Here is a 13,963-nt window from a genome sequence, read left to right as displayed (position 1 = left end):
CACTCGCTTTCAAGTGTTATCACAGTAGAAGAAACAGCAAAAGCAATCAGCAGGTGCGAAAGTCTGTTCAAGTATGAAGGAAGTCATTATTAGAATTGGATTTTAGTTCTTCTAACTAGAACTTTTCTTCTTTTGAAGTTGGACCTAATTTATATACCACTACATACAGTATTATAAAGTGTTTTTTTATGGACAGTACAATGCATTTTTCTGAAGGGGCGGATCACTGATTTGAGTGCAACACCCCAAAAAAATATTTAACCACTACAGTAAAATATAAATCTCATTAAGAAACATCTACAGTGCTGGTCACATGTCCCAATCCTATTTACCTGTCTACCAAGGGCCAGCTGTCAGGCAGGACAATAAGCCCATAGTTTTAGGCAGAAGAAGGCAGATGTGGTGCAGTAAGAGAAAATACATAACACCTGGATGCTTTACTAAATACATTTTTAGATAACGGATTTCCTTTGCTCGTCATTTTTTATTATTTCAATGTATCTAAATACTAGTGTCTGAGTAATACGTAATATCTAAAACCTTTCCAGAACCACTCTCTACCTCTTCCTACCTCTCCCTAGTATCTCCATCATGATTATTTTACATTTAGAAATACACATTATAGAAATGCACATTTATCAACTGACACATAAATTAATGATCAGGTTGACTAAATGGCAACAAAGCCAAAATAGTGTCTTGTTAGGAAGTGAGGAAGATACTCTCAGTCATTAACAGTCCCCAAATAAAAACTTTGGCAGACAATGGGTAACTAGTCCAAGAACTGATAGAATAATGGATCCTCTAACTTAAATACTATGAGATGAGGGCATACATTTTCTACGAGTTTTTACTCTGTTCTTTACTAAATAGTACCAAAGAATGAATGGCAGTAATAGACCAGTGGTGACCATAACGTTTATTATAGCAATAAACTCAGCATATGAGAGCTATAGTGTTTTACTAACCTAGATACAAAGGTACAATTCCCCTTTACTGGGTAATGTGATTTTTATTTAAAAAAATTATATATATATATATATATATATATATATATATATATACATACATACACACACACACTCTTATGTATTATTGTAAGTATATATATATAATATATTATATATCATATATATTATTGTATATAAAATATATTATAATTATTATATTATATAATATATATTATATATACTTATATTTTATATTTTATATTTTATATATATATATACACTTTAATGGAAATCATCAAGTGCCAAATAGAAATAAAATATTACATATCAGTTAAAATTTTCACATTACTCCAGGCAGGAACCATTCAGTAAATCCATCTCCTTAAAATGATATAGAGAGGAAATCTGGGCATCTACAAGTAGCAGGAAACGTCACCTCTGGTCAAGAATTTCATCTGTAGGAAAGCAGACCCTTAAGAAGCCTCTAATTTGAACTGCGTTGTTGAAATGGGGATGAGAGATCTGGGAAAACTAACAACACAGAAAAACTCATCAAGTTCAAGTTCCCTCTGCCTGAAACATGTTCTCTCCTCTTTAACCCTCAAAGAAGCAAAAGCTGTTACAACTTTTATGATAGAAGTACCTCTTGCCAAACTCAGCTTTTATAATGTACTGAAAACTTCTTTCATGACTCAAGCTGTTTTTTGTCAAGGGACAGATGTTTTTTTTAAACAGAAGCTTTTTTTCTTTATTAACAAATTAGAGTAAACATCAAATTTGTGTGGCTGAAATGGCACAGCTCATGTTGATGGCTTGGGGGAAATAATTTATGTTGCTGAGTTGTTTTTATTCACTCAAAACCAGAAACAAGTCATAGTTAGAATTTTTAATAGTGCCTGGTTGTCTCGAGAATCTTCATGGGGCCCTTCTACTCTTATGCGCTCGCTTTTCATTACAACTAATTGTGCCTGGGGAGGATGTCTCTAGCATTCTCCACAACAAAAATCAGTACCAGATGATCTGTGTCCAGAACCACTGGGCTATACTCACATTCACAAAACAATTATAGGCAGAAACAGAGCATAATATCAGAAAAAGAGCCAGCCTTCCTAAACCACTCAATCTTTTCAGAGACGATGTGCACCCCCATCCTTCCTGACATATCACAGCTATTTCTAAAATAAACTCAGAATGTATCAGTCCTTTACTCCCTTCCTTCAAAACAATAGTGAATCAAATAACCCAGTGCTCATATTTAGTGGCTTTGGAAAATGTGGCTAAACTGTACCTTCCACAATAAATTCATGAGGACCGCAAGCCCACCGTAACCAACCATATTACAGTGAGCAACTGGAAGACTGTCACACAAGACAGAACTGAACTAGCAGGACCTCCGTCCCAATTCCTCTAATACAATTTTTTATAGTTTTGACAATTAGGCACAAATAACTGCTTTTAGGCAGATCGTTATTTATAACATAAAATATGTATTAACTTACAGTGATATAAAGGGGTAATAAGCATTCTAATTTTTTAGAGGGCTAGAGCTCCCTGAATAACTATTTGCCTTAGATGTGAAAATCAAGGTCAGAAAAGGACAAACTGATCAGGAACTTTGATTATTCTTCATGGGAAAACGCTCAAGTATTTTATTCCAATCCATTCTGGATATCTCCTTAGATTTTCCCTAAAAGCCTGCCCTTGGAGTCAGAAGTCTGCACTGGTAGTGAATCGTCCCTGTGCCTCCACCTCTCAACTATAAAATGGGAATTATGTTCATCTCCATGTGGCCCCTATATATGGCTGAGTGGCAGCCTCTATGGACAGGTGTAAGATGATAGCAAGCAAAGTATCTGCAAGATGCTAAGAAAATCATAAACGTATCCTAGCAAGTCACCAGAGATCAAAGGACAGAGTTTATTTGCTTTCACATGGATGGCAAGAAGGGCCCCTACGTGGAGAACATCCATCCAGTTGGTAGGAGTCCAGCTGCAAGCAGAAAGCTAAAACAGATCAAGCCAAGAGCAGAGTAGATAGAGAAACTTGTGGACTCTACACAAAAGGAGCAGCTACCACCACATTTCCTAAAAGATGCACGGTAGTAATGCTGTTTATGATAAATAGTAATAATTATAATAATAATAAGCCAAAGAGCCTAACATTCCTCCACCTTCAAAAGGAAAAATGACCGTTGTTACAAGTTGTGCACAGAAACAGACTTCTCGGGTCTCGCTGCAGGACAACAGGGTGGCATGCATGTTAAAGCACATGGCTGAGTGCAGAGGCATCCTTCACAATGACTACCACACTCCTTGTAGGATTTCCTTTATTGGATTTCACAGGATGCAGCCATTGTAAATGGCCCCATATTACTCATACACAAAAAAGCTAATGAGACTCCCTACTCAGTGATTACAGCTTGCCCTGGTTCAGAGGACAGCAAATGGATAAGACTACTTCCTGGAAAAATGTCAACACGCTAGGATATATTATTCAGATTGTTGCCCTGAAACAGCTTTACGACATTATTGAATTACATTCCCTTGAATTGCCTGGGCTCCTTTTTTCTATTCAAATGATGCTGGATTGTACCCCTAGACTAGTACCACCCTCCAGTACAGAAGAAAATGAACCAGACAGGAACAGAAGATTAGAGGGACACAAAAATAGTCCTGACTTGCCACTCAATGAACTTGTATTATTGTTAAACAAAAAGCCTTTTAAAATATTTTTTATTTGTAGCTTCTAGAGAAAAGTAATAATAAAAATGAAAAAGCAAGAGAAATTTAACACTTCTGGGTACACTTTTTTTTCTTTCAAGCTCCAGTAAAGTTAGTCCAAAGAGACAAAAATAAAACCATAGGGACACACAAGCTGGACTTCGGCCACGATCTGAGTCAGCTAGCTGTTCGCCAGGTGATTGCTCAGATAGAACTGCAAGGGTCTGCTGGAATGTTTTCAAGCAAAAAGCTAAGTTACAGAAAACACAAATCATGATAATCCCATTAACTGAATATGATCATCGCCTTTCCTCTGCTATTTGTCCAATGACTGCTTATATTATTCCTATATTGTAATATGACAAATATTATTCCTATTTTAGGTGTCTAAGAAATATAAAAATGGAGTAAAAATGCCTGTATGATAAGAATGGCCTGTAACCTATAAATTGGGAGGCCATAGGAAATGTTCTCCTAATTTGCCTCCTAAGTTGGCTCAGAACAAACCTCGACCCCCTTGTCTTGTTGGTTGATCACACTCAGATCATCTGAGGTCACTGAGCATTCACAGCCCTTCCTGCTCATGTGGGAAACCTAAAGAAAAGTCCCCTGGGACCCACAAGAGGCACCCTTCCAAAAAAAAAGGTCCTATTTATATGATAATTTTCTAATGTCAACCTGAAGATTATAAACTGCTCTTTAAACTCTTCTTAAGCACAAGTTTAAGTGAAGCATTAACTTCTATTGACCCATTGCACTTCGGAAGTCAAGCTTCCTAACTCCTCTACTGGGCTCAGTTACAGAAGGAAATAAAAGAGGATGACTTCTAAAGTATTGTGCAGGGTAATGAGTACATGATTGTAATAAGAGTAATATGCTTCCTCTTAAAACTTTATGAGTCATAACACATAACAGTAAAGTGTGCAAATGATTTTTACATATGTGTATATATAACATACATATAGACATGTCCATGTCTATATATATAATGTGCATATGCATGTATGTATGTACCCACTACCAATTCTCTAATAAAACAGAGAGCAAATGAAAGCAACTCTGACCTTTGAATCATTCACCATCTATATGATCTTAGAGAAGTTACTTAAACTTTCAAACTCAGTTTCTTCATCTATAAGATCCACATACCTATAGTTTATACTTTAAAAAAATCATTATGAGGATTAAATAGACTAATCCATAAGAAACTCTTCTGTAGCCCAATGAATTATTATAATTGTTATTATTATTACTACTGTACAAGTGCCAAGTAATCTGATAGCATGAAAATCAGACTGAACCATTATTTCGGGTTAAACCTTTCCAATATGCTTGCTTTGGATGTACCCTCATCCTCTTGGTTCTCTAGCCTGAGGGAGAGAAGCTGTCCCTATCACCACATTGTGGACCCCGGCGGGTCAGGGAGCAGCTTACCTTGTGGGCACAGGGACCTCAGTCAGGGCACCCAGCATGACGGCCTGCTGCAGCCGAACAAAGGCAATGAAAGGAGAATCTAAGAAGTTGACCTCGCCAACAAGCACGTTGGAGGCTTCGGCATCACGTGGCAGTTTTTTCATGAACTTATTCTTCAGCTGCACAGGAAGAGCCAAGAAAACACAACTTATTTCCAGAAAAGGGAACTCAAAGAATTTCCTTTATATGAGTCTACACGCAACAGGCAAGCCTTGGCTAGCTATTCTTCTATTATGTTTAACCATTCTATCATAATAAACATTTCTCTGTACTTTGAATTCAAAAACATTGAGAGTAGAGTCACATGGTTTACATGAGGGTATAGTCACATGGTTTACATTGTTTTAACAATATTTACATATATATCAATTCATTTACTTATTCACTCAATAAATGAGTTGAGAGTCTCCTATGAGCCAGGAACTGATCTAAGCCTTAGGGATAAGGGATGCGTCAACTAATTACATGTACTCCTTGAGCTCATATTCCAGCAGGGGAGAAGTAAAGTATGATTTAAAGTAGTGATAAGTGCTGAGAAGGAAAAATAAAACACGTAAGCGGGTACTGCTTTAGGCAGGGAGGTCAGGGAAGGCCTCTGAAGAAATACATTTGACATTGGAGAGAGGGGACAAGCCAAGCAAAGATCTGGGCAAAGAACACTGTAGGCAAAGAGAGCAGCAAGTGCAAAGCCTCTGAGTCAGGCAAGAGCTTGGCAGTTAGGGGAACAGTAAGTAGGTAAGTGTGGTGGGAGCTGCAGGAGAAAAGGAGAGGAAAGGGAAGCAAATGAAGTTGCAGAGGTTAGGGGGGACTAGGTGGTAAAGGAAATGAAGGCCACAGAAAGAAGTTTTGGATGTCTTAGACGGAACGCACCTACTAAAAGTCCAAGTGGAAACGTGGAGTAGAGAGACATCAATTCAGGAGATACCACCATGTAAGAAGTATTTAAGACCATGGGGTAGGATGACACAACCTCGGGTGTGAGTGTAGAGAAGAGGGAGAAGATCTAAACGCCGGGCTACTCTACCTTTTATAGGAACGGGAGGGGATATCAGCAGAAGACATTGAAAAAGAGCAGCCAGTGAGGTAGGGAGAGAACCAGGACTTCATCAACTGTCAGGTGAAGAAAGGGCTCAATAAGGAAAGGGTATCAGCTGCTGAGTCAAAGCCTGCTGGAAGTTCAAATAAGATGAGAACTAAGAAGGAACCAATGAATCTGGCAAGGTGGAAGGGCTGGGTGATCCTGACAAGAGCTGTTACAGTGGACACCAGGCTACCCAGTAAAGAATGAGAGGTGAAGAAGTAGAGACAGGGAATGGAGAGAATTATTTTGAGAAATGTTGCTGCCAAGAAAAGCCAAGAATTAAGGAGGTAGGTGAAGGCATAAAACAGGGGATTTTTTAAACGGGAAATATGCTAACACTTTGGAGTGTGCATGAGGATGATCTAGTAGAGACAGATTATTGCTATAGGAGAGAGGGGATAAATGCAAAAGCAGCTCAAGCAACCGTGAACTACTGAGATGACGTCCACAGCACAGGTAGAGGGATTAACTTCAGGTGGAACACAGAGAGCTCATCAATCCCAGCTAGGGAAGGCAGAGTACAGATGGGGGTGATCTGGCAAGTTTGTGGGGTGAAGATGAGGGCTTCTGAGAACTTACATTTTTGCAGTGAAATATGAGTGATCTGATGGTGAGGAGGAGGTGGGATGTACATGGGAGCTTGAGGAGAAAGGTAAAGGGGTAAAGTGGTTTTCTTGGAGAGTAAACGTTGCTTAACAGTCACTTTGAAAAGTTATATTGTAGCTGTTATACATTCCTTTCCCCTCCTCCCCAGCTCCCACTTAGAGTAGGATTGTTCAAGCACCCTTCAGCGAGTGGGAAACATCTCCCAAAAGCTCAAGGAGAACATCTCAACAATCATAAAAGGATGGAGATAAGAATTTTGCAGGACCTTATGAAACACACAGACTTCTAGGATACACTTATCATCAATATGAATGTCTCTCCCCTCAAGTCAAAAAGTTAACAGTGAACTTTTTTTGCCATGGATTATTGCTGATATGGGAAGTGGGAGACATGGTCCAATTTTCCCCAGTAATGAAAAATTATAGTAACATTTAATTTTCAATTTCCATTTAAAGAGTTCTTAATTAGGGAAAATAAGCGCCATGACAGTTAATTCCCCCAAACTATCACCCTCAGTAGCATTTTTATGAGATTCTTTCATTTGGTACTTCATACAAGAAGAAAGCTGTGAGTCAAAAAAAAAAAAAGGAAGTTGGGGTTAATAATTTAGTGGAAACCAAAAAGAAAAATAAAGCAAAGGCAAGATATATATTTTTAGATGTCAGAAACATGACTGCTTCTAGCAGTAAAAGCCTTTTCCAAAGTTTACACCATTAATCCTTCAAAAAATACTAATATTTCAAAAAAATCTGTTTACGTTCTACAGATATGAAAAGAGCAGCCACGGGAATGGTCTAAAAACATCAAATTGCCAGAATTATTATTATAGCCTAAGAAAGTTACAGTAATGAATTGTTCTCTGTAACACAGAGTAGAGTGTGGGGTACAGTCAAGTGACACAAACGCATAACAAACTATCACTGCAAGAGTAACCTTCTTCCACCTCTTTCCGGAGAGAGCTCTCATTACCAACACAGTGCAAGAAGCTCTATAATAATCCAATTCTCTCCAGCACTCTTTGCTCTAGTTAGGCAAGCAATCTGATCATAATCTCCTTCTGTTTTATGTACTTAGACTCCCATACTTAGGATCAAAAACTGTCCTTTCCTCATTTCTACCTTTTCTAAACCTTCAGAACTCAGAACAAGCCTTTCTACTACCTCAGTGCTCCTCCTTGGCAATTCCAGGAGCATTCATTTCTGAATCACACGTTTGCCGAAGGTGAAGTCTTTCTCCTGAGCTTCCTGAGGGTTAGGACAGTTTCTTCCCCGTGGTACTAAACACTTACTTTGCACATAATTCAGCTGTAATAAATATTTTGAATGGCAGGAATGAACTCTGTAGCACTAAAAATCAGACCACAAGACCATCAAATGCCCAGGAAAGTTAGAGAGGTTTTAGAGGCTCATTCTAGACCATATTAACTATGTCTGGATCTTCTATCACTAAGCAACTACCTGACCCACAACACACAGAGAATATTCCACAGTCAACTATTTTCTTCCACAAAACGCTTTACTAGGACTATGGTACCTTTACTGAGATGACTGTACCATCTTGGAAAATCAGAAGTATATTTTTACAGCTGAAGGAACTGTATTCTATGTGCTCTGAAGAGAACTAGTTATAAAGATATGTTCCTTTAGATCAGCATACCTCAAACTGTGTTTGTGGAATACTAGTGTTCTTGGACAAACTAATAGCTATTCTAAAACAGAAACGTGTGGCACCTGAGGAGCCCCAGAACTTAGTCCTTTGATGGCTCTTTTCTTTCTACACACACTCCCTGGGTGATCTCAATCAAGTCCCATGCCTTCAAATACCATCTACATACTGATGACTCACAAATTTATATCTTCAGCCAGGACCTCTTCCCTGAACTCCAGTCCTATAACATCTCTACTTGGATGTCTAATAAGCATTGCAAAGTTCACAAATCCAAAACTAAGCCCCCTAAGAGTCCCCTCAAACTAGCTCTTCCTGGAGTCTTCCTCATCTGGTTAATGGCAGCTCCATTCTTCCACTCCTCAGGCCCAAACCTTGCTGTCATCCCAATATCTCCTCCTCTCATACCCCATGTCCATCTTATCAGCAAATCCTGTTGGATTTATATTCAACGTATATCCAGAATCCAACCATTTCTCACCATCTTCACTGCCACCACCCTGGTCCACATTACGAGCATCTCTCTCCTGGGTTATGGCATTGGTCTCCCGGCTGGATTATCTGCTTCTGCCCTTGCCCCCCAGTCAGTTCTCCAAAGCAGCCAGAGCAATCGAATCAGGAGTCAGATAAAACCCTCTGTTGGCCCCATTTCACTGAGAGGCAAGACAATATCTTTATGACAAGCTGCAACCCCAGCATCATCTGGCTCCCCGTCAGTTCCCTGACCTCCTTTCCTACTATCTTTTCCCAGTCTTCTCCTGACCCCCCACTCTAGCCTCCAAGTCCTCCCTAAAACTCGCCAGGCACACTCTTACCTCAGGGCCTTTACACCTGCTGTTGCCTCTGAATGGAATGTCTGCAGGGCTTCCTCCCTCATTTCCTTCAGATCTTTACTTAAGTCACTTCCTCATCAGTCAGAATTTCCCTGGCCACATTAGTTAAAATTTCCACCTCCCTCTCCCCACAGATTCTTCTTGCTCCTCCTTCCTGCCTCATTTTTTAGTTCTTTGTATTTATTATAGTCAAGCATGTGCATGTTTTCCTTATCTTCTTTATTATCTCCCCACTAGACTACCCACTAGAATGTAGGCTCCCTAATAGTAGGAATATACATTTCTTTTGTTCAGTGTTGTATTCCTAATGCTTAGGAGAAAAGCTGAATAAATATTTGTTGAATGAATGAATGATGGTTATTATTTCTGCTCTTCACAATAAGCTTTTCTAATGCTTCTTTTAAAGTAGTAGGTACTGGGCATCCCACCACTAGCCAAGCCATCTAAGTGGACAAAAGGCCTAGATATGGCCTATCTTAGTAAACAGTGATTGGTAACAGTGTTACCATTCACACAGGGACCAAAACATTTTGGAAAATTAATACTCAAATGTGTAAAAACCAATATTTCCCTTTCACCTGAGGTTGTTCCCCTCTTTGTTGAAAGGGCCTTTCACAGTACTGTCCACACTAGGAGAGAATGAGGTCAATACCCAAAATGAAACACAAAATCAGGAGAGAAAAATGGATGAAAAGAGAGACTGCTGAGTCCCCAGCCCAGGCCCTGAGGTCCTGCAGCTTCTCCATTCTGTGAACTCAACAAGAATTCTCATTAGTTATATAAGCCAGAAAATTCCATTTAGGGTTTATATTAATTTGAGGTGATTTCTGTCTACTTAAGTCCAGACCCTTCAAAAAAGTTTATTTGTCAAATAAATTTGAGGAATACCATGTTAAATAGAATTAAATAAGTTTCTATACCATACACTCTCTTAGAGTTTTGAATATGCCTATATGCCTAGGAATGCTTTATCTCCCACTAGGAGATAAATAAGGCACATTTTGATATGAGAACAGATTTTAAAATGCTGTTTGAGACAGAAATTTTCTCATCTCCCATTTAATCCTACTCTCAGCTCCATTTAATTCTCTTCAAATTTAATGGGTGCCTCCAAGGTACAAGGCCTGATAGTGGGCACTGCAGAGAACAGACAGACCCTACTCTCCTGAAGTTTATAGTCCAACAAAGAGAAGCAACTATAGAAATAGCTCCAATGAAAGAAGAAACATGAAGCAATACGAAAGGTATATTGTTCAACGGACGTCACAAAACATAGCAATCACACCCGGCAACAGAGTTCAAGGAAGGCTCTTCTCTGGATCAAGGTTTAAAGATCCCTCTCATAAAGGTGGGCTCATCAAATACTGATTCATACGGGTTCTCTTTTCCAAGTACCTCAATAATATCTGATAAAGGAAGAACTAATGACTGAAGTATAAAAACCATTTCTGGGCTTACACAATAAAATGTGAACAATAATAAAGTGCTAACAAAAAAAGCCTGTCAGGGCTTCCCTGGTGGCGCGGTGGTTGAGGGTCCACCTGCCGACGCAGGGGATATGGGTTCGTGCCCCGGTCCGGGAAGATCCCACATGCCGCGGAGCGGCTGGGCCCGTGAGCCACAGCCGCTGGGCCTGCGCGTCTGAAGCCTGTGCTCCGCAGCGGGAGAGGCCACAACAGTGAGAGGCCCACGTACCGCAAAAAAAAAAAAACAACAAAAAACAACCTGGCAACATTACACAGAATGGTGAAGAATAACCATTCTTTTATTGGTTATAAAAGATAATGAAAAGATAATGAAAGATAATGAAAATAAGAACAGACTTTAAGGCTTTCAAATCAGGTTGAAGATCACCCAATAAATTCATCTGGATTGAATTCCAATGATAAAGTTTGACATTCTTTTCTTATGAATCATTAGCTGATTCTCCAAGGGATACCCAGCCTGGATTTTATGCAGGGCCAACTATGAGAACACACACAGTGGAAAAAAATTCCTTTAGGCAAACTTGATTCCAAAGAAATGGATTTCAAAGGGCTGCCATGTGGAGGTACAATTGGTAAAAAGATACTTTGACTAGCTCAGCGATTTGGGGACACTTTTTTGTCTTTACCAGGTAACATCACCAACTCTGTGAATCCAGGGGTGTACATTTCAGGTTCCTTTTATATTAGCCTGTATTCTTTCTTCCAAAGTAAGGTCTTGCTACAATTACTCAGAAGTATACGGCTTGCCCTCTGCCGTAAATATTTACTCTTAGAATTTCTTAACCTTCCTTACTTTCTGACCAGTTTTCTAACAACCCAGTGATCAGAGTACTAGCATATCAAGAAACTAGAAATTATGAAGGGATAAAGCAGAACAAGTAGACTGATTATAACAGAGATAGCTTACTTGGGATGACCACCCATGTGATGATGGGAAAGTTACTCATACACAAGCAATATGCATCACATATAGCTAATTGAAAAAAATCAATCTTCCATATTCCACTCAGGTCTTAGATTCTCCTGCCCTTTCCTATAAAAACAGTTTGTATTACAATTTTAGGTTTTCTATATGGGACCTGTCACAATGTAACTGTAATCAATCTTGATTGACTGGGATACCATTATGGCGTCCTTGCCTTCTTGCCATCATCCTCAGACCTGCAGCATCACCTGGTAAGTAGGTCCAGGCTATCATATTATTCCTCAGTCACTAGGCAAGTACCTAAACCCTACCTCTTTTTCTTTGCCATTATTAGCACATGTTAAAATAAGTGTAATCAAGTGTCATTTATAACCAGGAGTACTCATGATTTGTCATTTGAGTCTGATTTATTAGAAAAGCCTATAGGCTGTTCAATGCCCTTACTACAAGTGTTGTTTCAAAAACCATTTAAATTTGAGTACACTTTTTCATTATTTTTCCAAAGCTTACATCTACCCCCATTCCATACATTCTCTTTTCCTCTCCAGAAGAATGATTTTAATCTTCTAATCTGTGCTTATTCTCAATTCACCCTGCCTAATGCCTCATGTCAACAGGCTAACAACCACCTGCTTTCCTGAGCAAAGAGCTTATTCCCGGCTTCCTTATTGGTGTTCTTTTCTCTCTTATTTTCTTCTTCTTAGCTTATTTTCTCTTTTTCCTGCTGATTTCCTCCTTTCCATTCTCTGTGAAAATTTCCAGCTCTTATTGTTTCCCAAACAAACTCATCTGGTAATCTCAAAATCATTCTAGGTCACCCTAGTACCATGTCCTTCCAGTGCAAAGGTATCTGCATTAGTGGTAAAATAGGGTCACCATAATTATCAGTTTAGTGATACATATGACAGCCTCAGTTTACACCACTGTCCTGGTGTAATTATTAATATTACCTTCTTTCATTCTCAAAAGTGTTTTGGGCTAAGGAAAAAAGTTATATGATCACTCTACATTTTAATCTCACTGAGGTTGACTCCTGAGCAGTGTCTAAGATATGGCATTGGAAAATAATTATATGCTATGAAAACTTAAGATTCAAGGAACTCAAAAGTATGAGGGATTGCCTGGATCAAACAGCATCTTAGTGAATTATGCTCTCTGAGTATGAATTTATTCATCTACTATATGCTAACAATATTAACTGTTAAGATAGGAAGAGAAGTGTTCTCTCACTCACCATAAGTGAAATGATTCTTCCTCTGCCCACTGCCTTTTTCTACACCTTGGGAAAAGTGGCCAATATGATGAATAAAGTTTGACAAATTCACTGGGATTTTTCCTAATGAAAGGGTTGCAATGCCTTGAAGACAAGAAGCAAGCTATTTTCTCTTCCAGCAAGACAAATGAATGGATAAAAGAGACTTTACTTCCTAATCCACATGGCTGGTTAAATAAGATTCAGAGTCAGTTTCCTATGCTCAATTATAACTCCATCATAACTCATGTTTCCTAAGTCTGTCAATCCCAGAATTTAGATTCTGCATGGGTGGTTTTAGACACGGAGGTGTATATTTGGTAAACTAGAAATTTCCAACCTAAATAATGTTTCTGAGAGACTTCAGTTCCAGTTATTGTAAATTAGCTTCCATCACACCAACCCTTCCAGTAAGAAAAACTGAAAAGCTGGATTTCTATAAGCTGTTTAAAGGAATCAGAAAGTTACTATGACATTAAAAACCTAAGGAGCCAATGTCCCTGAAGAAGGAAACTGCATAAAGGTGAGGCTAAATTCAGCTCACCTATTTCTTCTAAAGGCATTTGATGATTCCTAAGTAGCTGAAGAGATTCAAAAATTGAACAGAGCCTTCAGCAGTCTCAAAGTGATGGGCAAACATGCCAGGCATTCAGTTGGGATCCCTAAAGGACAAGACTAAAGGCAAAAGGGCAAACTAGTAATAAACCAACCCACATAAAGACTGAAACCTAGCTTCCAATCAGCTCAATTCCAGACTAAATATTAAGTTGGCCTGCCCCCAGCCTAAATGCCAGCCAAAAGCAAAAGAAATAATCTCTGAAGAAAAATAACATTATCATGTTATCAAATATCAAACAGAATATCAAATTAGCTCTACTATATATATAATATATATATTATATATATATAAAATATATACATAATATCTGACATTCAATCAGAAATTGCTAGGCATACTAGTAGACAAGATC

At 38.7% G+C, this 13,963-nt stretch overlaps 1 protein-coding gene across 8 annotated transcripts in view; it reads right to left on the bottom strand.

Annotated features, from left to right (window-relative positions):
• SLC4A4 (solute carrier family 4 member 4) overlaps positions 1-13,963 on the bottom strand; it is a 354,361-nt gene that overhangs the window by 113,755 nt on the left and 226,643 nt on the right. For all 8 annotated transcript variants that reach the window (XM_060299449.1, XM_060299452.1, XM_060299447.1 and 5 more), the window contains one exon: positions 5,105-5,262. In XM_060299449.1, coding sequence (XP_060155432.1) covers positions 5,105-5,262 — 158 coding nt within the window. The remainder of the gene's footprint in view (positions 1-5,104; positions 5,263-13,963) is intronic.

This window comes from Globicephala melas, chromosome 5 (genome assembly GCF_963455315.2).
Source record: "Globicephala melas chromosome 5, mGloMel1.2, whole genome shotgun sequence".
Taxonomy (NCBI): Eukaryota; Metazoa; Chordata; class Mammalia; order Artiodactyla; family Delphinidae; genus Globicephala; species Globicephala melas.
This window is presented reverse-complemented; position numbering and strand designations above follow the sequence as displayed.